Source organism: Barbus barbus (genome assembly GCF_936440315.1).
Source record: "Barbus barbus genome assembly, chromosome: 15".
NCBI lineage: Eukaryota > Metazoa > Chordata > Actinopteri > Cypriniformes > Cyprinidae > Barbus > Barbus barbus.
This window is the reverse complement of record NC_136743.1, coordinates 21,015,896-21,043,068: the sequence shown is the minus strand read 5'-3', so window position 1 is coordinate 21,043,068 and position 27,173 is coordinate 21,015,896. Positions and strand designations below refer to the sequence as shown.

Below are 27,173 nucleotides of genomic sequence, written 5' to 3'. Positions count from 1 at the left end.
TTTGGAGAGCAGCTGCTGTGTTTTTGTTTCTATTGTGCCATCATTTGACTTGTGAAGACATTGTGAAGACATGCCACACTTTTTTTTTTGCTTTTTTATGCTGGCTAAATGAGACCTTTGAGGTGCATTTTATTCTTTATTGCCCATTGCAATGTCCCTCCATCCAGCTTGACTTCTAATTTTAGAGAAGAATATGAGTGGCCACTCATTATGCTTATTCTGTCATTTGACACCATGTGGAGCCCTGCAAAAGCTGGGCTGGGGCTACATGCATAAAACTTGGCAATCATTTCATCCTGAAAGTTTGAGAACACACAGCTGAACTTTCAAAAAGAAATAAAAAGAAAAAAAAGTTAGGTAGATCCTTTGCAGATCAAACTTTTGGCATTTTCATTATGTCATTGTCATTACAAAATATTCATCTCAATTGTGCATATAATCATTTAATGCACATTTTATTCGGATTTTATTAATATACCAATGTTTCCATCTAGCTGTTTTTTAAATATAAAATAATTTTATTATTAAAATATTTAGTTTTAAGTAACATTTGTCAGATTCTGTGCTGGGTTCATTGTATACATTTTGCCCCTGAAGTAATTGTAACCCTTAAGTAGTTACATTATCAAATATTTCTGCCAAATTATATTAAGTAGCATCTTGGATGTTTTGTGACACTTTCATTTCGCAACATTTTATTGCGTTGATTGTTTTTAATGCTCTATGGCATTTGAAAATTACTTACCACCTACACTAAACCCTACCTTAAACCCAAAACTGACTTCTCTTCAAGTCTTTGAGCTTTTTTATCATGACTGGTTTCACAGGATGCATACCTGAGCACTCTGCACTGCAAGTACAGTACAACGCTGTACCAGGTGAGCTACAGAGCAAGTTTACTATGTCAGAAAAGCCATACATCTGAAGCTAGATATCTTATGCAAACAGGAAAATGCATGATTCAATTAATGTAAAATCATGCAAATCATGTACAAGTATTTTGAGATTATAAGAGCATTTGGCAATAAACCACATAAAATAATTTGGTAAAACTTTTGTGTATGGAGCAATTCTCACTATCAACTAGTTGCTTATTAGCATGCCTATTATGAAAATATTGCCTGTTTATTGGTACTTATAAAGCACATATTCTACATGACCATATTCTACAGCCCTAATCCTACCCAATACCTAAACTTAACAACCACCTTAATAGCTATTAATAAGCCACAAATTAGGAGTTTTTTGTGGCGAAACTCGTAGCTAATGGTTTGTCAATAGCGAGAATTGGACCTTAAATTAAAGTGTGACCAATAATTCTTTATTAAATCATAATTTGCCCTGTAATCATCAATGCATTGCAGTGAATTGTATGTATGTATGTATGTATGTATGTACTGTATGTAAGTTATGAAAATATTTAGATAAGGGGCACACTCTTCCAACGAGCCTATACTGAACAATTATTCCACCTCAGTCACCTCAATATGTTTTTACTGGGCATTTTATTGGCATTTTATTTATATAGTGATGTTTTCATTTAGCATTTTTATTTTCAGAAGTAATTAAGCAAACATATTTAAAACTTAATGATAGAGAATTAACTTACCTGCCCTGCACTTTAATGTCCGAGATGGCATAGAAGTATCTAGAAAGGTTGTTCTCATCCACCATTGTGGCTCCGGTGGCAGGCCGTAGAAGTCTTATGCGAAGATCAGTGAGGGTGAAGAAATCCCTTAGGTTCTTGGTGGTGTCCAGCTGCCCATACAGAGAAGCCATGTTGTGCAGTCTTGGGCCAGCAAGAAGGGCGAAGCGGTCTTTGATCTCAAAGCGCACAGTCTTATCGTACTTCCACACGTAGCCCGTTGAATAGGCCTCAGTGCAGATGATTTCTAGCATCGTGCTTGGAGTCAGCTGATGTACTGCTTTTGGCTCCATAGTAAAAGCATCCAAACAGTCAGATGCGTAAAACTGATACGGCTGCCACGTACGACCGTAATCCAGCGACTTCTCCAAGACCAACTGCTCGGGTCGGCCAGACTCGAAAGTGAGGACAATGTCATCTGTGAGTTCTATTGTTTTGTTCCAGGACAGCGTAATGTTGACCTGAAGGGGCTTGGGGTATTTCTTCCAGGAGGTCGATTGCCAGAACGTGGTTGGGTTCCGTCCTTCAGAGTCAAACATGAGCTCGGGTGGGTGGGCCAGCTCTTCGGTATCAGCATCGCATTCATTATTACACATATATGGGTTTTCCTGAAACGCACAGAGAGAGACCAGATATGTTATTTATGCAGTACACTAATAGTAATGGGTTTCCCGTTAGACAGTGGCACTCATTTGAGGTGAACCCACACTGAGATGTTTGATTCTCCACATGAATCACAATGTTAATGAACATATTCTTTGGTGAAAACACTTCAGCCTCCATTAACGCAGTAAGTTGGATGTTTTCCTGAGTTGACTGCTTAATATGATGCTCTGAATGGCCGTCGCCTGCTTTCAGAGCAGTGTGCCTCATGAGAGCTGCTCAACGGTTACCCGCTCGCTCACCACCACCCAAATTGCTAATATAATTGATATTCTTGCTTGTTGGCCAGTTGGAATGGGAGTGGAATTCCGATGAGTGAAGTTGGAGGTACACATGGAGCTCCATGCATTTTTCATGCATCTGTGTCTGCCCTGCACCGCTGAGCCACTGTGTTTCAGATCAGCTTTTTCATTAACATTCTGCAGACCTCTGAGCCATAGCGCAAATGACAATCAGCCATGAACTTTGAGGAGACGGCCATTAATTTCCATCTCGTATACATGTTTGATCGGCTGCAATTGTCATAAATCTTGTTTTGTTTCAGGCACAAACAACGGAGGAATGCAATTACAAAAGATACATAACATCTAAAGGCTCTTGGGACAAAATATTCAGCTTTGTTTGTGGAATAATTTTATCCCCATCGCTGCTGTCAGTGGAAGAACTGACAGATTGTGATGCTTCCTCTCATCAAATTAATTATCTACTCTGCGTTGTTGGATCAAAATGTATTTCCCTTGTTTGTTTAGTCCAGGAATGTTCACAGGGAGATTGGATCTTAGATGCTGTGCTGAGCAAAAACTGTTTCACTTGGGCACAAGTGTTTAGTCAGGCAGAATAAACACATCTTTAAAGGAAAATTTATTTACTGCTATTCATGTTACCCCAATACTGGTTTCCATGAAGCACAAAATATACATTTTTGAAGAATCTTTACACAATAGTAACCAGTGGCTTTCAATCTGCAAATATTACATTTAAAAAAAAATTGTGTGTGAAAAAATGTCATATTCCTTCTCTTACTTCTGGCATAATTGTGCACAATTCAGAATATTTTTTTTCTAAAACGGAAATGTGGTAGCAAACAGAATGGAAAAACAATGGAAATGCAATTTGAATTAAAATGAATTTAACGTAATTTAAAAACACTTTTGAAGGTTTTATAACAGACAGTTTAGATCAGTTTGAAATGTCTTATTTTTATATTTTTCTTATATTTGCCTTATTTTTAACATAACAGCAGACGCAACCATTTTTAACTGGAATGTGCAAGGTTTCCGATGTCAGCCACTTCCAGTTATTTTAGCTGTCTGATATGCTGCTTGATGTTGCAAACTGGTATTTGATATCATATTATTTTATTTATTATTGTAATCATAAACACACTGGTTTGTAGCCCAAACAGTTAATACTGTTCATAGTAGTAATATAATAATACCGTTTCTTGCACTTTGTTATTCTTTTAGTTATAGCAACTAATTCATTGGTAGTCGCACACACTCACAAGAAATTGCTTACATCTACATTGAAAAACAAGATGAATATAACTGTACTGAACTTATTTTTTATTAAGCCAATTTATAGACCAAGATGAAAGACTTAATCTCCCAGAATGCCAGTACCTGCTATATTTCTCAGAATTGTTATTAAGTAAATTCTCTTTTTTTTGAGTCCAATTAAAACTCCAATTTGTCTTCCTCTTGGCTGTGGTAAATTGAATTAAAGTTCACTCATGAAATGGAGTCAGTTCTTAAACCCCCCCCTCCCACGGTTTCTGGTCATTGCAAACGGTCATTTAGCAACAGTGTCCCACAGAAAATACATATGGATTTTAGAACAACATAAGGAAAATAAGATAAATTTTTAGCTTAACTATTGTAAGTCTACCTGTTACTAAATGATTGGTCTCCTCTTTGTGTGCTTGTAAGGAAGAGAAGTGATTTACCACCTGCACACACATGATCATTGATTTCTTCCGCCCTCACATTACAACACTTACATACCCTGATATAGACAAAACTGAGTGGATTAATGTGACAAAGAGAGCCAGACCTTCCACTGGATTCTCCTGCAGTGGCTCCCTGACCAAAAGCCTTATCATGATAAATACACTCTCTCTCCTCTTAACACTTGGGGATAGAGTGACCAGTGTTGAAGGTGGCCATTGAAAAATCAATGTAGATTATATCCCATTCAATGTATGGTCTCTGTTAGAAGGGGAAAGACAGTGCAGTGGTCTCATTAGAATATCTGACATCTCCATCAGCAGCACTGGACCACAGCAGTAATTTCCAAAGATGCTCTCTATTAATCCCTGTTGATTAGACTACCGCCATAGAAGTGTGCATCACAGACACTTCAGCATAAAGGTCACGTTAGACTGGTCGCTAATGAGGTCCTGCCTCATAAAGCCAAAGGGGCAATCCAATATTGTGTCTCTGTGAGCGGGCCAATGGTTTGAACTAGGATGTTAGGGCGTTCATCATGAGAGCCCGTGTTAATTGAGTATTTGTGTGCTGTGTTCCAATGAAAGCGTTCAATGTTATTACCCCAACTGACCCGGAGCAGAAAAACAGGTTGTAAATTTCAAACTTAAAATGAATTATGGTACAGAATTGATAGATTAATATATATGGTACATAATACCACAAACACATTTTTAATCATTTGGCAACTGACACAAGCCTTCAGCTAAGCATATAAATTGTTGTACTATTAAGATCTTTTTCACACAACAGCATCTTTTGTAACTCTGAAAATAAACCATTATTGTATGACCAGAATTTAGGTAAATTCTAAATTCTCTAAAAACTCTAAATTCTGTTGAATGAACAACTTAATTAGGATTGCCATTTTTATCAAAATATACTTTGATCATTATTTTGAGTCTTACATCAAAAGGTTTGCTAAAACATCATAGCATCAAACAAAGATAATCAAATAAATAATCAAATAAGAAATTTAAATATACACTACCATTCAAAAGTTTGGGGTCATTAAGATTTTTTTTTTTTTAAAGAAAAGGATATGCATTAAATTGATCAAAAGAAATTTATAATATTACAGAAATAAATAAATAAATAAATAAATAATACATTTAGAATAAATGCTGTTACTTTGAACTTTTTATACATCAAAGAATCTTGAAAAAGAAAAAGAAGAAAAAAATACTATGCAGCACAACTAGAATGATATATTAGAATGATTTCTGAAGCATCATACAACAGTGAAGACTGAGTAATGACTGCTAAAAAAACAGCTTTGCCAGAGGAATAAATTAAGCTATCAAACTAATGCAATTGTGTTTTTGTCTAATGCTGGTACATCATATAGAGTTAGTGCAGTGACTGAATAAAACAATTACAACAGCAGATGTGATAGACTTGAAGGCTGTGAGACTGACAGGCGGAGCCTCTGTTGATGCGATCTGGGACAGAGTATGTGGATGAGGAACATAAATTCATTGCCCAGTGACAGCAGGGCCTGATGAATAAGTCCAAGCTGCCCCACAAATCAGCTGATGTGGCAAATGTTTGAAAAACGCACCCCAGATCACACACTAAAACCTCTAAATTTCCCATTTCTTAAATGCACCGAATCAAACCTAGACTGAGTTTTTAAGGGACAAACACTGAACCCCATGCATGTAATTTTCAGTCACATAAAGAAAAAGAAAAGGCCTTTCAATGAAATATCGGATTACGGAGGTTGTGTGAAATTGTGGAATTTACAAAGCAAGAGTGTTAATATTTTACTTACAATTCAGTTTCTTTAAGCATGGAAGTCTTTGTCATGTTATTGATAGATATTGTGACGAGTCGGCTGCCTCCCCCCTGTCCATCATCACCACCCCGTCCCTTATTCGCCGCCCTTCACCAGGCTCCCGACGGGAGTGGGTGTGTGAGAGAGGAGGGGCGCTGAACACGCAGGGCTGGCGGCGTGTGATGAGGCGCACCTGACGTGAATGGAGCCTCATCACCGCCGCCGTTTAAACGCCGAGCGCGCCTCTCCTCGGGAGACCGGTCTCTTCCCCGTGCATGCACGCTGGTGTCCTCGTGGGTCCAGGAAAGGGAGCGTAGAGGGAACTACCTGCCGCCGCCAGAGACGCGAGCGGCCGGACCCGCAGTCCGGCCGACGCTGCACCCGCGATACGGCCGTCGGGCAAGGACGCCGGGCCGTGGAATCCCGTCGAGCACCCGGGGATGAAGGAGATGGACGAAGCCGCCACAGAAGCCGCCGCCACCCGCGCCCCGGGACCTCCAGACGGGAGCGCGTGCGGCCGCCGGACTCCGCCCCTTACCTGGACCCTTCCCTCCTGAACACTGCCCTCCTACACAGCCCCGCAGCACGACGAGGACACCAGATCCCTGTTTATTTTGGACACTTTTCCCCCTTTGGACACTTTATTTTAAATATTGTTTAATAAAAACCTCTCCGAGGCTTGACGCCACGCCCACTGTGTCTGTCGTTGGCTCCTCCCGCCACAGTGGTGGAGAATGCGGGCAGGCGGAGCCTAGACAGCACAGTTGGGCAACATCTGATGACGTCATCCCCTCTCGCTCGCAAGAAGCCGTAGAGCCCGTACGGGGACGGAGGAAGGACGGGGACAGCCTCCCAGCCACCAATGGGGTAAGTGACATTCTGTCTATTTGTCATCATTACCCCGTGGTTGGTTGAGGCTGTCAACTAAAACCCGCTTTCTCTGTCCCGGCTCCGGCGCGGTGCGAGAGGGAGCGTTGCCCGGAGAGGAATCCCTGCCCCGCCCACTCCGACCGCTGGAGCCTGGTTGAGGAAGGTAGCACTCCTGCGTGGGCGGCGACCCTCGGACGGGGATGTCGCTTGGGGGGGGGAATGTGACGAGTCGGCTGCCTCCCCCCTGTCCATCATCACCACCCCGTCCCTTATTCGCCGCCCTTCACCAGGCTCCCGACGGGAGTGGGTGTGTGAGAGAGGAGGGGCGCTGAACACGCAGGGCTGGCGGCGTGTGATGAGGCGCACCTGACGTGAATGGAGCCTCATCACCGCCGCCGTTTAAACGCCGAGCGCGCCTCTCCTCGGGAGACCGGTCTCTTCCCCGTGCATGCACGCTGGTGTCCTCGTGGGTCCAGGAAAGGGAGCGTAGAGGGAACTACCTGCCGCCGCCAGAGACGCGAGCGGCCGGACCCGCAGTCCGGCCGACACTGCACCCGCGATACGGCCGTCGGGCAAGGACGCCGGGCCGTGGAATCCCGTCGAGCACCCGGGGATGAAGGAGTTGGACGAAGCCGCCACAGAAGCCGCCGTCACCCGCGCCCCGGGACCTCCAGACGGGAGCGCGTGCGGCCGCCGGACTCCGCCCCTTACCTGGACCCTTCCCTCCTGAACACTGCCCTCCTACACAGCCCCGCAGCACGACGAGGACACCAGATCCCCGTTTATTTTGGACACTTTTCCCCCTTTGGACACTTTATTTTAAATATTGTTTAATAAAAACCTCTCCGAGGCTTGACGCCACGCCCACTGTGTCTGTCGTTGGCTCCTCCCGCCACAATATAATGCAGTAAAAATATTTGACATTGTGGTTATGAGTCTGGTAATAGCCAGAAAAGGTTAGTATTAACATGTCTATTCATAAACTAAAACTGGTCGACTGAAATAATTCTGGAATAAAATCAAATATTAATATAAGAAAAACCTGTTTCAAATAAATGCTACTTTTTAAATTTTCCATTCATCATAGAATCCTGAAAAAAAGGCAAATCAAAACTAAATAAAAAAATATTAAGCAGCTCAATTGTTTTCAACTTTAATAATAATAAGTTTCCTAAGCATCAAATCAGCTTATTAGTATGATTTCTGAAGGATCCTTTGACATTGAAGACTGGATAAATGGCTGCTAAATATTCAGCTTTCATCACAGGAAGAAATGACCTTTTAAAATATACTGATATAGAATTTAACATTTTAATATTTATTTATTTAATAACTTTTAAATCTTCTATCATTCCATTTGTTTGAGAAAGTGTAGCTAATACAAATATTATGTTTTTGTCTAATAATGCTACATTATATAGTGTGATGTGGATCAAAACAAACAATTTTTTTTTTTAAATAAATACATAAATAAAAGCAGAGTAATTAAAAAACTTCAAAAACAAAAATTAGAAATGTTGCAACATTAATTGATGGACTGGAGTCTGTTTTTATCTTAAAATTTCATTCTGACGGCACCCATTCACTACAGAGGATCCATTGTTGAGTAAGTGATGTAATGCTTAATTTCTTCAAATATCTTCTGATGGAGGATCAAACTCTCCAACATCAGTTGAATTATATTGTAAGTTACGAAATAGTTCACCCAAAAAATTAAGTTTGCTTAAAATTGACTCACCAATTGTGAGTCAATTTTAAGCAAACTTAATTTTTTGGGTGAACTATTTTGTAACTTACAATATAATTCAATTTGAAATCTGCTATAGAAAAGTGATACTGTATATACAGTATGTTGCTTGCAAAATTTGTGTTTAGTCAGAAAACATGGCTTATTTCAAATGGCCCCCAACCGGGCAATTTTCCCCAATTGGGAAAAATTTAAAATCAGATGGTGTAGTTCTATTATCTACCAGCAGGGGTAACTGCATCAAGCTAACCAGCCAAACCTTGACCCCCTGTTATGTGTCAAACTTCTTCACATCATTCCCCTCTCTGAAACCAATGATTTCTTCTTTATCTGCTCTTTAAAAAGGCCTTCCCCCCTGCTATAGGAAGGCTTCACTCGTCTGTTTCATGACGTGGAGCCTCGTTTCAATTACTACAAGGGTCTTCACAAGCAACTTTATGAGATTGAGTCCCCAATCTCTCCCAGAGGAACAGAATTGCTAAGACTTATATTGATGAAGGGTTATGGGTTTGCCCAGAATCACAAGGATACATCACACTCTGCCTCACACAGACCTTAAAGCAAGCTTTCGATGGCTGAAACTTTTGCAGACTCTGTCAAGGTATGGCAGTCTTAGCTATGTCTATGGTGATGTTGAACCATGCTGGCTGGAGGGGCCTGATAATGGAGAGGGCTGAGAGCAGGGACAGTGAGAGATTGTAGGTGCTGGCGATTTGACAGAAACTCAATAGCGCTTTAATGGTCCATAGTCATCGAGGTGCTTTACTGCAGCACAGGACTTACCCCAGTGACCATGGGAGAAATGAAGCAAAGCGGTGGTGAACTGTGAAGCCAGCGAGACCTGCACACGCTGCAGAATAAGATCTGTGGCGTAGGCCTGACAGATTGCTGATTGGATATCTGGAAATCACTTCATTGGCCGTAAAATGAAAACATTATGATAAGATCCTGGGCTAAGTAAATCCTCACAGGATCGCAGCGTGTTAAATATCTGTGGTACTGGGTCACACAGCAAACATAACACGGTTCTGAGCAGGTGCGGGAAAAAATTATGGATGTGCTGCCAATATATCATTCAAAATTTCAGTAAAATTTATATTTTTATTTAGCAAGAACACTTTAAATTGATCAAAACTGGCAATAACAATGTTGCATAAAATTCTATTCTAACATTCTATTCATTAAAGAATGCTGAAAAAGGTTATGTCAATGAGAAATGAAAAATGATTATTTTCAGAAAATGATAAAATGATAAATTTTCAGAAAACATATCTTAAATTATTATTTTTTCCTCATTCCACTGGCTAGGATCATGTGACACTGAAGACTGGAGTAATGGCTGCTGAAAATTCATCATGACTATCACAGGAATAAATTACATTTTAAAATATATTCTGTTATTATTGTGTTTCTATTTCTGCAGTGTCAGGGCATGTAACCCCACCCAATCCAATGTTTCTTTAGACCAAAGTACCTCTCCTTATATTTATTAATAATACAACATCTGTGAGAGAGACTGATTTTGTAAGTTAAAAGAATTAGATATTACATAACAAATCCCTTATCTTCCACAAGGAAAACCATAAGAAGGATGCTGTCCGGAGAAGCATCGCAAAGTCATAAAAATACAAGGTTTCTGCTGTGCAGAGTGTTGTGGATCCGAAAATCTGTGCACACAAACAGAACTCTTCCACACATTGTTCTGGTTGGATGGTGATTTGTGATTGTGTTGAATCATGCAGCACTTTCACATTTAATGCAGACAGATAAATTACTTGTCTCATCTAGTTAGGACACGGTGTTATTATAATGATTTGACATGCGAGTGGTAGAAGCTGTGGTTGCATCTAAGCAAAAGTGTACACATTGCTGTCTTTCCCCCATGCCATGCAGCGTGCCCTTTAGTATAAAGACTTTGAGAAAGCAGGGACTCTGAAAACAGCAGAAGCAGCCTGAGCTTTGAAGTTAACTAAAAAAAAAATCAAGTGCAACATGTTGTTAAGCTTCAGACTAATTGGGATTCACAGAGCATACAGAAACCAGGAGAACTTCAAATTAATTAACAACTGGCCTCATTATCTATCCCATGGGGCTTCGTCCGGCTGGGGTAAACTTATCACAGCTTCATTATCCAGAGGGGGTGGAAGAGACCGGATACACCAAACTGTCAGAATTCAATCAACAGTTTTTCCCACCACTTCACTCTGCTAGTCCTCTGTCTCTCATGTTTATCAGTACATGGGTTTGGGTTGGGTTTTTTCATTTTATGCTCTGTTTATGCTTTTTAACTCATATCACCTACCCATGATGTACAGAAGATGATTAGGACCAAGACTGTTTGGAGAGAGAAAAAAAAAAAAAAACTTGTAAAATTTCTATAAAAATCTACATAAAATGTAGATGACTCTTTAAATTTAGAGAAAATATAAAATAAACTAATTAGATGTTAAGAATAAACATTAAAATTACGAGAAAAAAGTCGTTTTGAGAAAAACTGGCTATTACATTAGGATTGTTGATGGTTGTGTACACCTCTATCCATATAATGAAACAACTGTAACTATCTGTACATCCATTAATGGCAATGCAGTATGATTTTAGTTTAGAGCAGCAGCTATTGCAGCACTAGGTGAAAATAGCAATAGATACTGTTTACACTAAAGTGGAAATAGCCATGGATGCTATTTACACAAAGTGAAAATAGTGATATATTCTATTTTCACTAATGAAAGTAGTGATATATTCTATTTACACTGAGTGACAACAGCAGCATTTGTTAGTGATGTGTTATTTACACTAAGTGATTCTATTTGCACTATATAAAAGTAGCTAATCTTAACAATAAGTGTAAATAGTAACTAGATGCTATTAATACTTATAAATAATGACCGATACTATTTGCACACCAGTATTGTTGTACATTAACAGAATGCAATAATAATATAGAGTGTACATTATTTTATTGATTAAAATGATTGGGACAACAAAGACTCATTAGGCAATTGATTTCTACTTTTCCAATGTGATATGTGATGAGAAAAGGAAGAAGAGAAAAGTTCGGCAGAACTCGGGTCGATTACATCATATGCTACCTATGCCACTGCAGACCCAGTTTAACACTGTCCTGCAAGATAAAATAAACATGACATGAGTGTAATTATTCTCAGCATTTTATTTAACTTTTTTTTTTTTTCTCAAAATGTGTTTTTCTTGAAATACAACGAGTTTATTCTCTACATTTTTTCCTCAAAATTTGACAAGTTTTTGCATAAAACAACAAAAAACAACTTTATTCTCAAAATTGAATGGGTTTATACTCAACATTTTATTTAGTCTTAATTCTTACATTATAATGACTTTAATCTCGAGAGGTTTTTTTTTAATTGTTTGGCCCTAATCCTCTTTCGTAATGATGAGACCTAAATAGAAGCTCCTTTCTGCCACAGAAAAAAAAGCTTCTTTAAATCATAATTCTGACAAAATGGTGATACTAAGTTATCTGATACTAAGTTATCTGATTCTGATACTAAGTTATAATTATGAGACAAAAATTTGAAATGAGATAAAAAGTCATAGCGATGAATAAAATGTCAATCTTGAAAAATGTTCATCCTTTCTCTCATGATTTTAACTTTTTGTTTCATTATTATGACTTATCATAATTCAATCTTTTTATTTTGTAGTTATAATTCTTATTCTAATTTTTATTCTGTGGTGGAAAGGGGACAACAGAACCATTGTATTTTTATTTGTGCACAATGCATGCAAGGGATATTATGCCTCATCGCTGATGCCATGGAAATATCATTATCATATCTTTTCTATGCTTTCTCCGGGTTCATGCATAAAATGTCCTTGAGGTTCATGTGTGGCTCATGGCAGGGCTGCCAGCAAGCTAGTGACCTCTGAGCCCATCACCAAAGTTGTTCACCCATACCACAACAAACCTGTTATGTTTGCGCTCCTTGAACTTTCACATCTGCCCTCCTGACGCTTTACTCCCCTTTCACCTCTTTATTATTTCATTGTATAACACAACTGCAGCTCTGAGTCATATCAGCTCTAAGCTCTCTGTTGCATTGAACAATACAAAGGTAGTTTCTGTAAAACAAGTGACCCTCGCTAATAATTTAAATATGTCACACTTATGAAGAGAATTATACAACAGACTCAGCTGATTAACCATCTGACTATTCATGTATTCTTGATTGCCACTTTACTGTAGGGTTAGTCATAGAAATTTCATAGCATGATTAACGAGCTGTTTCTCAAATCAGCTCAGTTCTAGTAGCGAAACTGAAGATGAGTTTAAGCATTGTGACTCATTCTGATTAATATTAAGTCCTCACTTACTCACAGCACACCAAGTGTTGTCAAAGGTCCCTTAGAACCTTTTTGACTCCATATCTCAAGGTTTGGCTGTCTAGCATGGCTGGCCTCGTTCACCCATCCTGGTATATTCTGTAAATACACCATCGGCTTCATTTTTGCATCTTTCTCTATTAGCTGTGTACAAATCTTTTTTTTTTGCATAAATATATAATGGGAGCGATCAAATTGTAATGCTCGTTTTCAGTGTAGTGTCTGTGTCAGAAAGTTAAAGCGAAATACCACTACTTTTGAAATTGGAGCGATCCAATTTTGATGTTCATTTTCAGTGTAGGGTTCAGAAATTCTAAATAATACTCTTGAAATTGTGAAGTGGGGTTATAGGCTACTAGAAGTGGTCCACCAATTTCTTTTCCATCTTCTCCTGGTGTCATCAACCAATCCGCATTTTCATGATGTAATTTTTCAAGCAGATTCAGAGTGATTATTACTGGTCCCTCCTTGAGCAAAGATGTCACATTTCAAACCATGTACGTCCAGAGGGTCTTGTGTCATTCAATGGGAATGCTAACAGATAAAGAGGCACATTTCTCGAACTATGATGTAACTCGCTGCTTAACTACTATGGTATGATGCATTGTTGGAGAAACGAACTAGCTAGACAGCTGTTTCCCTAAGGACTTTTGGCGCAAAAAGTTGCATTGCACATCCACATTGCATATTCACGCTCAAACTGTCATTAATGATATCAGCCAGGTGGTGGTGTGATAACTTCTGCTAAATAATTAAGATCAAATTAATGTCAGATTATTGCTATAAAAATACCGAGCATGCAGGACATACAGACATGCAGACACTTTTTACAAAATTCACAAAAATCTAACATTTTATTTGCTAATAAGAATTTAAAATGGGGGAAATATCATTATGAAATAAATGTTTTTCTCTAATACCCATTGGCCACAATTAACGGCACCCTTTTGTTCAATACTTTTTGAAACCTCCATTTGCCAGTTTAAAAGCTCTAAATTTTCTCCTATAATGCCTGATGAGGTTAGGGAACACCTGACAAGAGATCAGAGACCATTCCTTCATCTAGAATCACTACAGATCCTTCATATTCCCAGCTCCATGACGGTGCTTCTTCTCTTCAGTTCACCCCACTCATTTTCTATAGAGTTCAGGTCAGAGGACTGGAATGGCCATAGCAGAAACTTGGTTTTGTGCTCAGTGACCCATTTTTTTGTTGTTTTTGAGGGTGTGTTTGGATTATTGTCCGTTGGAAGATCCAACCATGGCTCATTATAAGATTTCTTTGTTTTTGGATGAGCTAGGGGAATTTTTCCCAAACAACATGTGGTGATGTAGGTGCTGTTTGACATTTTTTTTTAGGTTTTCTTACCCTGAGACTCAACTATTTTCAGCAATTCTCCAGCTGTGGTCCTCGGAGAGTCTTTAGCAACTCAAACTCTCCTCCTCACCGTGCATTAGGACGATATAGACACACGTCCTCTTTCAGGCCAACATTTTATGTTGATTGAACATTGTTAATTATTGCCCTGATGGTGGAAATGGGAATTTTCACTGCTCTAGCTCTTTTCTTAAAGCCACTTCACTAATTTGCGAAGCTCAATTATCTTTTGCTGCACATCAGAAATATATTCTTTGGTTTATCTCATTGTGATGGATGATTAAGGGAATTTGGGCTCTGTTTTCCCTCCTATATATATTTTTGTGAAAAAGGAAGCCATGGCTGTATAATTTCAATTCATAATCACCCTGGAGTGCTCAAAATTGTGAAAATTAATGGGGATATACTTCAGAGATATTTTACTCTTAAGAATTTCTAGGGGTGCCAATAATTGTGTCCAACATGTATTTGAGAAAAAACATTTATTTCCTAATGATATTTCCCCCCATTTTAAATTCTTATTATCCAATGAAAGGTTAGATTTTTGTGATTTTTAAAAAAAAAGATCAAAAGGATTAACAATGCAGATTAATTTTCACAGACTACTTTGATCATATTTACCAAGGCTGCCGATATTTTTGGCCATGACTGTATATATACAGTGCCCTCCAAAGTATTGGAACAGTAGACAAAATTGCTCTGTTGGCTGTGAAGTCAAGACATTTACAAATATGATTAAAAGATGAATATGAGACAAAACTACAGAATGTCACATTTTATTATTGGGTGATTCAACACCAGCTAAGAAGTTCAGCACTTTTAGAGTTTCATCCCTCTATCTGATGTGTGCATAAGTATTGGAACAGTTGCCTCACAGGTCTTTCTAAGTGATCAGCTGTGTCCTGTTGTATTAATTCTTCAGATATTAAAAGCAGGAAATGTGTCGTATCAGTTATATCCATTACTTCTGCATTCTGAATCTTGCATTTGATGACACACACAAACTGTTATGGATACGTGGTTGTAGAGCAAATAAATAAAGATCAGGAGAACGGCGATGCATCAACACACTATTTCCATTTAATAACGTTCAGACAGGACAAGGATTCAAACCAAACTGAGTGCTTATAAAAAACCGAAAACAAAGGAGTTAACGAGCTGATTAATTAAACACAGGTGGATAGACTTAACGATGATAAACTGATGACAGGAAACAAGAGCAGGAAAATACCAAATATGGGTAAAACAGAACTAAAAGGAAACCAACACGTGACACAAACCAGCATGAAGACAAGGGAGCTGACTTTGAAAGAAAAGCAAGCAATTTGGATGCTAAAAGAAAAGAGGAAGTCAGGTAGAGCTATAGCAAAAACAAAGGGCATGGAGATATCAAGAGATTGGAAACCACTAGCAACACCAGCAACCAACAATGACCTGATCGGCTGAGAAAACAACAGTAGTTGATGACAGACAAATCATAAAAGCTGTGAAAATGAATCGTAAAAGACGTGTCTGTAAAATCACCAACAACTTCCAGAAAGCTGGGGTGATGCTCTGACAATCTACTGTCCTCAGGAGACTTTGACACAGAATTACAGATGCTACACAGCAAGATGCAAACCTCTGACCAGCACCAAAAATAGAAAGGCAAGATTAGAGTTTGCAAAAAAGCACAAAGGTGAGCCAGAAGAGTTTTGGAACTGTGTTTATGGACTGATGAGACAAAGATGAACCTTTATCTAAGTGATGGGAAAGCAAAAAGAAAAAAGGGAGAAAAAAAGGGAACTGCAATGATCGCAAGCATACAGCCTCATCTGTAAAGCATGGTGGAGGTGTTGTCGTGGCATGGGCATGCATGGCTGCCTCTGGAACAGGCCCTCTCAACTTTACTGATGACTTAATGTATGATGACAGTAGCAGAATGAATTTGGAAGGGTACAAAACCATCTTGCCTTTACCAATATTCAAGAAAATGCCACCAGAATCATTGGGAAGTGCTTCATATTGCATATTGCAGGACAATGACCCAAAACACCCTGCCAGTTCAGTCAAGGAATTTATAAGGTCAAAGAAATGGAAAGTCTTAGATTGCCCAAGTCAATCTCCAGATTTAAATCTGATTGAACATGAATTTCACCAGCTGGAGAGGAGAGTAAAGGCAGAAACTACCCAAAACAAGCAACAATTGGAATTGGCTGCATTAAAGGCTGGGAAAAGCATTTCAAAGGATGAGACCAAGAGTCTGGTGATGTCTATGGGTCACAGACTCACTGCTGTGATTGTGTGCAAAGGATCTGTAACTAAATAATTGCTTTTAATCTTTTATATGTGGCTTATGTTCAACTGTCCCAATACTTATGCTCACATCAATGAGTGGGGTGAACTCTAAAAGTGCTGTTCTTTTTATTTGGTAAAACATGTATGTGTTGAAACGGCTAATAATAAAATGTTACATTCTGTAGTTTTGTCTCATATTCATCTTTTAATCATATTTGCAAATGTCTTGACTCCACAGCCAACAGAGCAATTTTGTCTTTACTGTTCCAATACTTATGGAGGGCACTGTATATATATATATATATATATATACAAGGATTGAAATTAACTTTTTCACTCACCAGCCAATTTGGCTGCAACATTTTAAAGTTACCAGCCATTCATAACTTCTACTAGCCAAAAAAACAAAACAAAAAAACCCCAGAAATAAACCAACAGTTCGAGGCTGTCTACACTGGACGTGACAAAGCAACCGTTGCAAATAATTTTGTTTCACTAAGGGTGTGCGATATTGACAAAAAATCTCAATATTTTCTGGGATTTTATCGATAAAGATAATTAGACGAAATTTTGCTGAGTGTGTTATTGTGCTGATATCTTAATGACTACCGTGGACAGCTGACTCCTATAGTTTTTGATATTCTTCATATTATGTGTGGTCAGTTCACAGCAGTAATAGAAATTAAGTATAAAGACAGAGCACAGAGCACAAAGATAAATGGTTCAGAAGGCTTCTGTGTAAGCTTTTATATGTTTGCTCTTCCCCTGTAAACCACAAGAATGTTTATATATATATATATTTATATATATATTTTTTATATTTTTTTGTTATTGAACTGTTGTATAAAATGTGTGTATGTGTGTGTATATATACATGTGTACATACATGTGTGTGTATATATATATATATATATATATATATATATATATATTATGAATATGTGTGTGTGTGTATATATATATATATATATATATATATATATGTGTGTGTGTGTATATATATATATATATATATATATATATTATGAATATATAAAATTATAGTGAATATTTTAAAATTATAGCATGTTATAGTGACCTCAATATCACCCAAAACAAATGTGTGTAAAATGCTGATTTATGTTTGATACAGCTAAAAGAGCCTGGGGTCAAATTGACCCCAAGGATCACCGATGTTACAATATGTGTAGAGGGCACTGGAAAAATGTCATCATGTTAATTTTATGTTTACTGAGTTGTCCCCATTAAATTAGGAAAAGTCATTAAATTTGAAGTAAAAAAAATTGTCAAACATGTATTTACAGATGTTAAACATTGAATGGAACATTAAACATTAAACAAGGATAATAGGAGGGTTAAACGGCTGATTGATTGATTCAGGAACGAAACACCATCATGTTGCTCAGAGACGTGAAACAGGCTGTGTTTTGAATGTTTTTTGTTGGTGAAATAGTTCAAAAACAGGCAATATGTTGTCTAAAACGTAAGTCTGTTAAAATTTAATATTTTTATATTTTTTTGTTATTGAACTGTTGTATAAAATCAATATCACATTTGTACCCCTGCTGATTCTTTAACAAAAAAACGTCACTCTTCGTGTGATATTGTTTACCTAATTTTAAAATTTGAAATCTTGAATTTTGTGATCATTCTTAATGCATATTAATAGACTGAATCATGCAGTGATAGAACGCACTCTAAATGTGCACGCGCACTAAGTTAGTCTAACCAGGCTTCATCACGTAGTCTAGTGCACTCTGTTGGTGTGTTTTGTTTGGTTTTTGCAATATACTCGATAATGTCATGATGTCTCATGAGTTCAGTTTTTGCGCTAAACCAGCGCAGATTTGCCTTGCATGAACTTCCCCAAGAAATTAATGAGTGAGCATAACTTACGAATTAACCCGCTAAATTGGCTAGTGATTTGACGACGTTACCCGCCACACCTGATTTTTACCCGCATTTGGCGGGTGTTAATTTCAAACCCTGGATATATATATATATATATATATATATTGTAATACACTTATAATTGGAGTCTAGCAGACAAGTGAGCCAAAGCACGAAACTGCCTGGAAGAGGATGTGTGTCTATATCATCCTAATGCACGGTGAGAAGGAGAGTTTGAGTGGCTAAAGACTCTCCAAGGACCACAGCTAGAGAATTGCAGAAAATAGTCTCGGGGTCAGAAAACCTTTTAAAAAATTGTCAAACAGCACCTACATCACCACATGTTGTTTGGAAGGGTTTCAAGAAAAAAACTCCAGCATATACAGTTCCAGCATATACAGTTATCAGACACGACTGGAATTTCAAATGGGACTGGCTTCTATGGTCAGATGAAACTAAAGAATTAGCGTTTTAGCAGCAAACACTCAAGATGGGTTTGGTGAACACAGGGATAAAAAGTACCCCATGTGTACAATGAAATATACTGCTGTATTTTTGATGTTGTGGGCCTATATTTCTGCTGGAGGTCCTGGACATCTTGTTTAGACACATGGCATCATGGATTCTATCAAATACCTACAGATAAAAAATAAATAAGTGACTGACTCTGTTAGAAATCTTATAATGGGCCATGTTTGGATCTTCCAACCGGACAATAATCCAAACACAAACCTCAAAAACAACACAAAAATGGGTCACTGAGCACAAAACCAAGCTTCTGCTATGGCCATTCCAGTCCTCTGACCTGAACCCTGTAGAAAATGAATGAGGTGAATTGAAGAGGAGAAGCTGGGAATCTAAAGGGTCTGGAGCACCGTCATGGAGCTATGAATTTGAAGGACCTGGAGAGATTCTGGATGAAGGAATGGTCTCTGATCTCTTGTCAGGTGTTCTCTAACCTCATCAGGCATTATAGGAGAAAATTTAGAGCTGTTAAACTGGCATATGGAGGTTTCAAATGTATTGAATAAAAGGGTGCCGTTAAATGTGACCAATGTGTATTAGACAAAAACATTTATTTCATATTTCCCCCCCATTTTAAATTCTTATTATCCAATAAAAGGTTAGATTTTTGTGAATTTTTTTAATAAAAGATCAAAAGGATTAACGATGCAGATTAATTTTCACAGCCGCCTTTGATCATATTTACCAAGGGTGCCGATATTTTTGGCCATGACTAAGTCTGACATAAGAGGCTGTAAATATACTGTAGTAGAAATGAATAGAGGCTTTGACCCGGAAACAGTATTCCTTGCATCATGACTAAAAATAAAATATTATAAATTGTTTTTTGTTAACTGAAATGAATCTGAATAAAAGTTCTTAAAATCTTAAACATCCAAAAATCATTGTCTTCTGTATTATATTGATAAGGAGAGACCAAGTGTTACAGAGGAGGCTCCCGTACCGCCGCCTCCGCTCCACCAAAGGGAACCGTCACCCGAATATTAGTCAGTTGCCATTTGGACTCCATGCCCCATCATCCCTCATACCTGGGACTGATCACGCCACACACCTGCACCTCATTTACACACATATAAGCCACACACTCACTCAGACTCTTTGCAAAGTTTTGATTTGCTCCGGCCATCATTTCTGAGCGTTCTACCCGTATTTGTTTTCTTGGTTTGATCTTGGACTGTTCTCTCGTTACTCTGACTGTTTTGCTGCCTGCCCTGACCCAGATTGTTTCTACTGGACTGTGTTTGTTTGCCGCCTGCTCTGATCTCCCGTCTGTTATTCGACTCTGTCTCTGTTTTGCCTCTGCTGTTCTGCCTGCTGGTGTTTGACCCTGTACTGCCTGACTATTCTTAATAAAGCTGCAAATGGATCCAAACCTCTCTGACGTGTCACAACACCAAGTCTTTTTGTCAAATTGCACAGGCTATATCTCAGTAACCAGTGAAAAGTCCAATCAACACATTTTTTTTTTTCCTGTATCAGTGGTTTAATATGTCGTTTCAAACACCTCGTTCAAATTCTTAATACACTATAAAATAACTGTATTTTTATTTAGCACCCTTTTTAAAATATAATAATATTATCACTATTTATTATTATTTAATACTTTTGGTATTAATGAATGAGAATGAGAATGAGTTTTAGTGCCAGGTATGTGTACACGTACGAGGAATTTGTCATAGTGACAGACGCTCCACAGTGTGACAGAAGCTCCACAGTGCAACAGAATGACAGTGACAGGGCAGGACACAGATAATAAAAAGAATAATAAACAAATATACAAAATAGACAATGTACAAAATAGCAAAAACAAAATGTATATTATAGCATGTACAGGCTAATGTTTATGTTCAAATTTATTTATTATGCATGTACAGGTATGATATGTGCAAATTTGAAATGTAAATAAGTATGAGTGTTAAATAAATAATGTATAATGGTGTTGTGTGTTCCACGTTTATTATCAAGTGTTCATGAGATGGATTGCCTGAGGGAAGAAACTGTTCCTGTGCCTGGCCGTTGTGGTGCTCAGAGCTCTGTAGCGTCGACCAGACGGCAACAGTTCAAAGAGGGAGTGTGCTGGATGTGAGGGGTCCAGAGTGATTTTGCCAGCCCTTTTGCTCACTCTGGATAAGTACAATTCTTAGAAAGTGGGGAGGGTTGTACCAATGATTCGCTCAGCAGTCTGGACTACCCTCTGTAGTCTTCTGAGGTAAGATTTGGTAGCTGAGCTGAACCAGACAGTTATTGACGTGCAGAGGACAGATTCAATGATGGCGGAGTAGAACTGTTTCAACAGCTCCTGTGGCAGGTTGAACTTCCACAGCTGGCGAAGGAAGTACAACCTCTGCTGGGCCTTTTTCACAATGGACTCAATGTGATTGTCCCACTTCAGGTCCTGAGAAATTGTGATGCCCAGGAATCTGAATGACTCCACTGCAGTCACAGTGCTGTTCACGATGGTGAGTGGAGGGAGAGCAGGGGGCTTTCTGCTGAAGTCCACGATCATCTCCACAGCTTTAAGCGTGTTAAGCTCCAGGTTGTTAAGACTGCACCAGACAGCCAGCTCTTTAATCTCTTGCCTGTAGGCAGACTCGTTACAGTCCTGAATGAGGACGATGACTGTGGTGTCATCTGCAAACTTTAGGAGCTTGAAAGAGGGGTCTTTAGATGTGCAGTCGTTCGAGTAGAGTGAGAAGAGCAGTGGGGAGAAGACGCAACCCTGGGAGACACCACTGCTGATCGTATGGGTGCTGGATGAGAATTTTCCAAACTTTACTAGCTGCTGCCTGTCTGTCAGGAAGCTGTTGATCCACTGACAGACAGAGGTGTGGACGGATAGCTGAATTAATTTGGGCTGGAGGAGTGATTGGATGATGGTGTTAAAAGCAGAGCTGAAGTCTACAAAGAGGATCCTCGCTTAAGTCCCTGGTCTGTCCAGATGTTGCAGGATGTAGTGCAGTCCCATGTTGACTGCATCATCCACAGACCCGTTTGCTCTGTAGGCAAACTGCAGGGGGTCCAGTGATGTCCTTCAGATAAGCCAAAACCAGTCTTTCAAATGATTTCATGGCCACAGACGTTAGAGCCACAGGGGTCTGTAGTCATTAAGACCAGTAATTTTTGCAGGAGGTGTGAATGGTGTTTTTTCAGAATCAGAATCAGAAAGAGCTTTATTGCCAAGTGTGTTTGCACACACAAGGAATTTGTCTTGGTGTTATGAGCTTCCAGTACAGAAAGTACAAACATAGTGCAGACAACATATAATTAAGGTGATAAAGAACACTAATGAAGAGAATATACAATAATTAAGAATAACAATAGTAATAAAAATATACAGAAAAGAGACATGACCATAGACAGAACTGTGAATGTGCATGTGTCCTATGTACAGATGAAGGTTTGATGAGTTATTTACCAGATGTACAGTACCGGGGTGTGTTATGTGTTGTTCAGGTGGGATACGGCCTGGGGGAAAAAACTGTTCTTGTGTCTGGCTGTTCTGGTGCTCAGTGATCTGTAGCGCCGGCCAGAGGGCAACAGTACAAAGAGAGAGTGAGCTGGGTGTGAGGGGTCCAGAGTGACTTTCTTAGCCCTTTTCCTCACTCTAGAGGTGTAAAGTTCTTGGAGGCTGGGCAGAGGGGCACCGATAATTCTCTCAGCAGTCCTAACTGCTTTTTACCGACTTTACGTCACGACTTTAACTGTCCGTTGTAGTCTTCTGATGTCTGTTTTGGTAGCTGAACCAAACCAAACAGTTATAGAAGAACATAGGACAGACTCGATGATTGCAGAGTAGAAGTGTTTCAGCAGCTCCTGAGGCAGGTTGAACTTCCTTAGCTGGCGGAGGAAATACAGCCTCTGCTGGGCCTTTTTCGCAATAGAGTCAATGTGATTGTCCCACTTCAGGTCCTGGGAGATGGTGGTGCCCAGGAATCTGAATGACTCTACTGAAGTCACAGTGCTGTTCATGATGGTGAGTGGGGGGAGATCAGGGGGGTTTCTCCTGAAGTCCACTATCATCTCCACAGTTTTGAGCGTGTTCAGCTCCAGGTTGTTAAGACTGCACCAGACAGCCAGCTGCTCAACTTCCTGTCTGTAAGCAGACTCGTCACCGTCCTTGATGAGGCCTATGACTGTAGTGTCGTCCGCAAACTTCAGGAGCTTGACAGAGGGGTCCTTTGATGTGCAGTCATTCGTGTAGAGGGAGAAGAGCAGTGGGGAGAGAACGCAACCCTGAGGGGCGCCAGTGCTGATGGTGAGAGTCCTGGATGTGAGTTTGCCCAGCCTCACTAGCTGCTGCCTGTCTGTCAGGAAGCTGGTGATCCACTGACAGATGGAGGAGGGCACAGAGAGCTGTCTCAGTTTGTCTGAGAGAAGGTCAGGTATGATGGTATTGAAGGCCGAGCTGAAGTCCACAAATAAGATCCTTGCATAATTCCCAGGTTTGTCGAGGTGTTGCAGGATGTAATGCAGTCCCATATTGACAGCGTCATCCACAGACCTGTTTGCTCTATAGGCAAACTGAAGAGGATCCAGCAAGGGTCTAGTGATGTCCTTCAGGTAGGCCAGGACCAGTCTCTCAAGTGACTTCATGACCACAGACGTGAGTGCGACAGGTCTGTAGTCATTAAGTCCAGTGATTTTGGGCTTTTTGGGGACGGGAATGATGGTGGAGCGTTTGAAGCAGCAGGGAACTTCACACAGCTCCAGAGATCTGTTGAAGATTTGTGTAAAGATGGGGGCCAATTGGTCAGCACAGACTTTTAGACAGGCAGGTGAAATACCATCTGGTCCTGAAGCTTTCCTAGATTTCTGTTTTCTGAAGACCCGGTTCACATCCTCTACACAGACTATGAACGCAGGTAGAATGGTGGGGGAGGGAGTAAGGGGGGTTGCAGGGGGTGAAGGTGAATGTGTGAAGTGCAGATCAGAGCGGGTGCTGGGTGTCAGTCTGGCCTTTTCAAATCTGCAGTAAAACACATTGAGATCGTCAGCCAGTTGTTGATTCTCCACAGACTGTGGGGGTGGTGTCTTGTACATGGTGATGTTCCTCAGACCAGTCCATACCGACGCCGGATCGTTGGCTGAAAGTTCTTTTTTCAACTTCTCAGAGTAGTTATTTTTAGCCACTCTGATCTCCTTTGTTAGTCTGTTCCTGGCCTGGTTATACAAGATTTTATCCCCACTTCTGTAAGCGTCCTCTTTGGCCTGACGAAGCTGTTTGAGCTTCCCAGTAAACCACGGTTTATCATTATTGAATGATAAGAATGTCCTGGTGGGGATGCATATATCCTCACAGAAACTGATATATGATGTTACAGTCTCCGTGAGTTCATCCAGATCGGTGGCAGCGGCTTCAAAAACACTCCAATCAGTGAGGTCAAAACAAGCTTTTAAATCTTGCTCTGCTTCATTAGTCCATCTCTTAACAGTTCTTAATACAGGCTTAGAAGATTTGAGTTTTTGCCTATAGGTCGGTATGAGATGAACCAAACAGTGATCAGAGAGCCCCAGAGCTGCCTGTGGGACAGAGTGATATGCATCTTTAATTATTGTGTAACAATGATCCAATATATTACTGTCTCTGGTGGGACATGTAACGTGCTGTCTGTATTTTGGCAGTTTGCGGGAGAGATTTGCTTTATTAAAATCTCCAAGAATGATTAAAAAAGAGTCCGGGTACCTTTGCTCTGTTTCAGATATTTGTTCAGCCAGCTGTTGCATCGCGGCGCTCACGCACGCGTCCGGAGGCACGTACACATTCACGAGAATGAAGGAGGAAAACTCCCGGGGTGAATAGAACGGCTTACAGTTTATGAAGAAGGCCTCCAAATTAGGAGAACACATCATCTTCAGAGTTGTTACATCTGAACACCAACCTTCATTTATGTAGAAACATAGTCCACCACCTCTCGTTTTCCCCGTTAGCTCCGTGATGCGGTCTGATCTGAACAGCTGATATCCCAGCAAATGAAGCATGTTATCCGGGATGTTTTCACTCAGCCAGGTTTCAGTGAAGCACAATGCAGCAGAGTTTGAAAAGTCCTTATTTGTGTGGGTGAGGAGAAGTAGTTCATCCATTTTGTTAGGAAGGGATCGGAGATTCGCTAGATGAATGCTTGGGAGCGCAGTTCGGAAGCCGCGTTCGCGGAGTTTAACCAGCGCGCCGGCGCGCTTCCCTCTTTTCCGTCTGAGCACGCGTTTGACTAGGACCGCTGCCCCTCCGACCAAAACATCCAACAAAGCGTCTGAATAATCAAAAACCGGAAAAAAATTGTCCGGTGTGTGTTGCCTTATGTCCAGTAGTTCGTCTCTGGTAAAACTGACAGTAAAAGAATGACTAAACACAGAACAAACAAACAAAAACAACAAAAGTACAGGAGCGTTCCATACCACAGCAGCCATACTCGGCGCCATCTTGAGAGAAGTTTTTTAAACCTGCAATAAAACTCATTCAGATCGTCTGCCAGTTGTTTATTCTCCACAGTGCTGGGGGACAGTGTCTTGTAATTGGTGATTGATTTCAGAACTTTCCACACTGAATCAGGATCACTGGAAGATAATTGGTTCCTTAGCTTACCAGAATAATTCCTCTTTGCCACTCTGATCTCCTTTTCCAGTGTGTATTTGGCCTGTTTATACAAGAATCTGTCCCCATTCCTGCGAGCATCTTCTTTGGCCTGACGGAGCTGTCTGAGTTTTGCAGTGCACCATGGGTTGTCATTGTTGTAGGTTAAATGAGACCTGGTAGGAATGCACATATCCTCACAGAAACTGATATATGATGTTACAGTCTCTGTGAGCTCATCCAGATCTTTGGCAGCAGCTTCAAAAACACTCCAATCAGTAAGGTCAAAACTATATTAAAAACAGCTTTTAAATCTTCATTAGTCAATTTTTAATGATATTTAATAATAACAATAACAATAATTATAAATATTATTAAATAATTGTGTTGTGATAATACTACTATTGCCATTATTAATTATTTATTATATATTTTTGTTATATTTCATGGGTCACAGTATGTGAAGTGTGAGCAAATCAAATCTCCAGGTGCTCTCATGAGAACCAGACTGAAAAACTCATGCGCACCCCTGAATATAATATTCAATATTCAACTACATAATGCATTTTAAAAGAGTGGCTACTGGCCACTCTGCCTTCACTGCCAAACCTACACAGGGCAGTGTCAATCGCTCTGCTTCAGACACTCACATAGGTTTCTCAGACCGAGCAACACCTCAGGCTGACAAGTCCACACGGAATAGTTGAAGAATGACACTAGTATTTGTACTAAAGTAAAGTCTCAAGTCATTAAAGCAACTGTTGTCCCCACATGCCACATGAAGTTCTCCAGTGTTTATGACCGTGCCATTTTATGAAGTACATTACTCATAAACTACCTCTCCAGAAACTGTCCAAACAAATGCGTCTTGCAACTGCTTCAGTGCTTTATTATTTCTCTGAGTGAAGGGGCTTTCAGCATCTGTGACCCCTGTGATCCAGAACAAGCCTTCAGTCCAGCACTCGCTCTCTTCAGATGTAGGTCTGACACATGCTCATGAGGCTCTGCCTCAAAGACTGCCAAGCCGCTCAGATCAGAAGGAGGATGGGAAATTCACAGTGCCAGCCAGCAGGCCAGACTCTGAAAGGAATCCCTTGCCATCTGCAGCCCGTTGCTGGCAGGCAGTTTGCACTGGATTGCCAAAAGCCCTTAGTTTCATTAATTTATTTGCTAGATCTTGGCTTCCTCTTGGCTTTTTTTGGAAATGAGACTGAGGCGGCAAGTTGATTCCAGGTAATTTATGTCTAGTTGGTTCTCTCATAACACCAAGAAAGTAATGTATAGTGTGTGGTGGAATAAAATTATAAGAGTATAAGAGTAATATATTTTGGTAAACCTCATTAACAGCCATACAATAAAATGCTTATAGATTATTGACATTTATATTTCTGATCGCTAGATAGATAGATAGATAGATAGATAGATAGATAGATAGACCATATATTTCTAAAACATAACTACTTTAATTTGTAGACTTTTTAAATAA

General features: G+C 39.7%; 1 protein-coding gene across 1 annotated transcript in view; it reads right to left on the bottom strand.

The window, feature by feature from the left end:
* LOC306881577 (netrin-G1-like) overlaps window positions 1–27,173 on the bottom strand; it is a gene marked incomplete at both ends in the record, with an annotated part of 62,319 nt that overhangs the window by 12,532 nt on the left and 22,614 nt on the right. Inside the window, one exon of the mRNA XM_079435759.1 lies at window positions 1,610–2,253. Within this exon, the coding sequence (XP_079291885.1) occupies window positions 1,610–2,253 (644 nt within the window). The remainder of the gene's footprint in view (window positions 1–1,609; window positions 2,254–27,173) is intronic.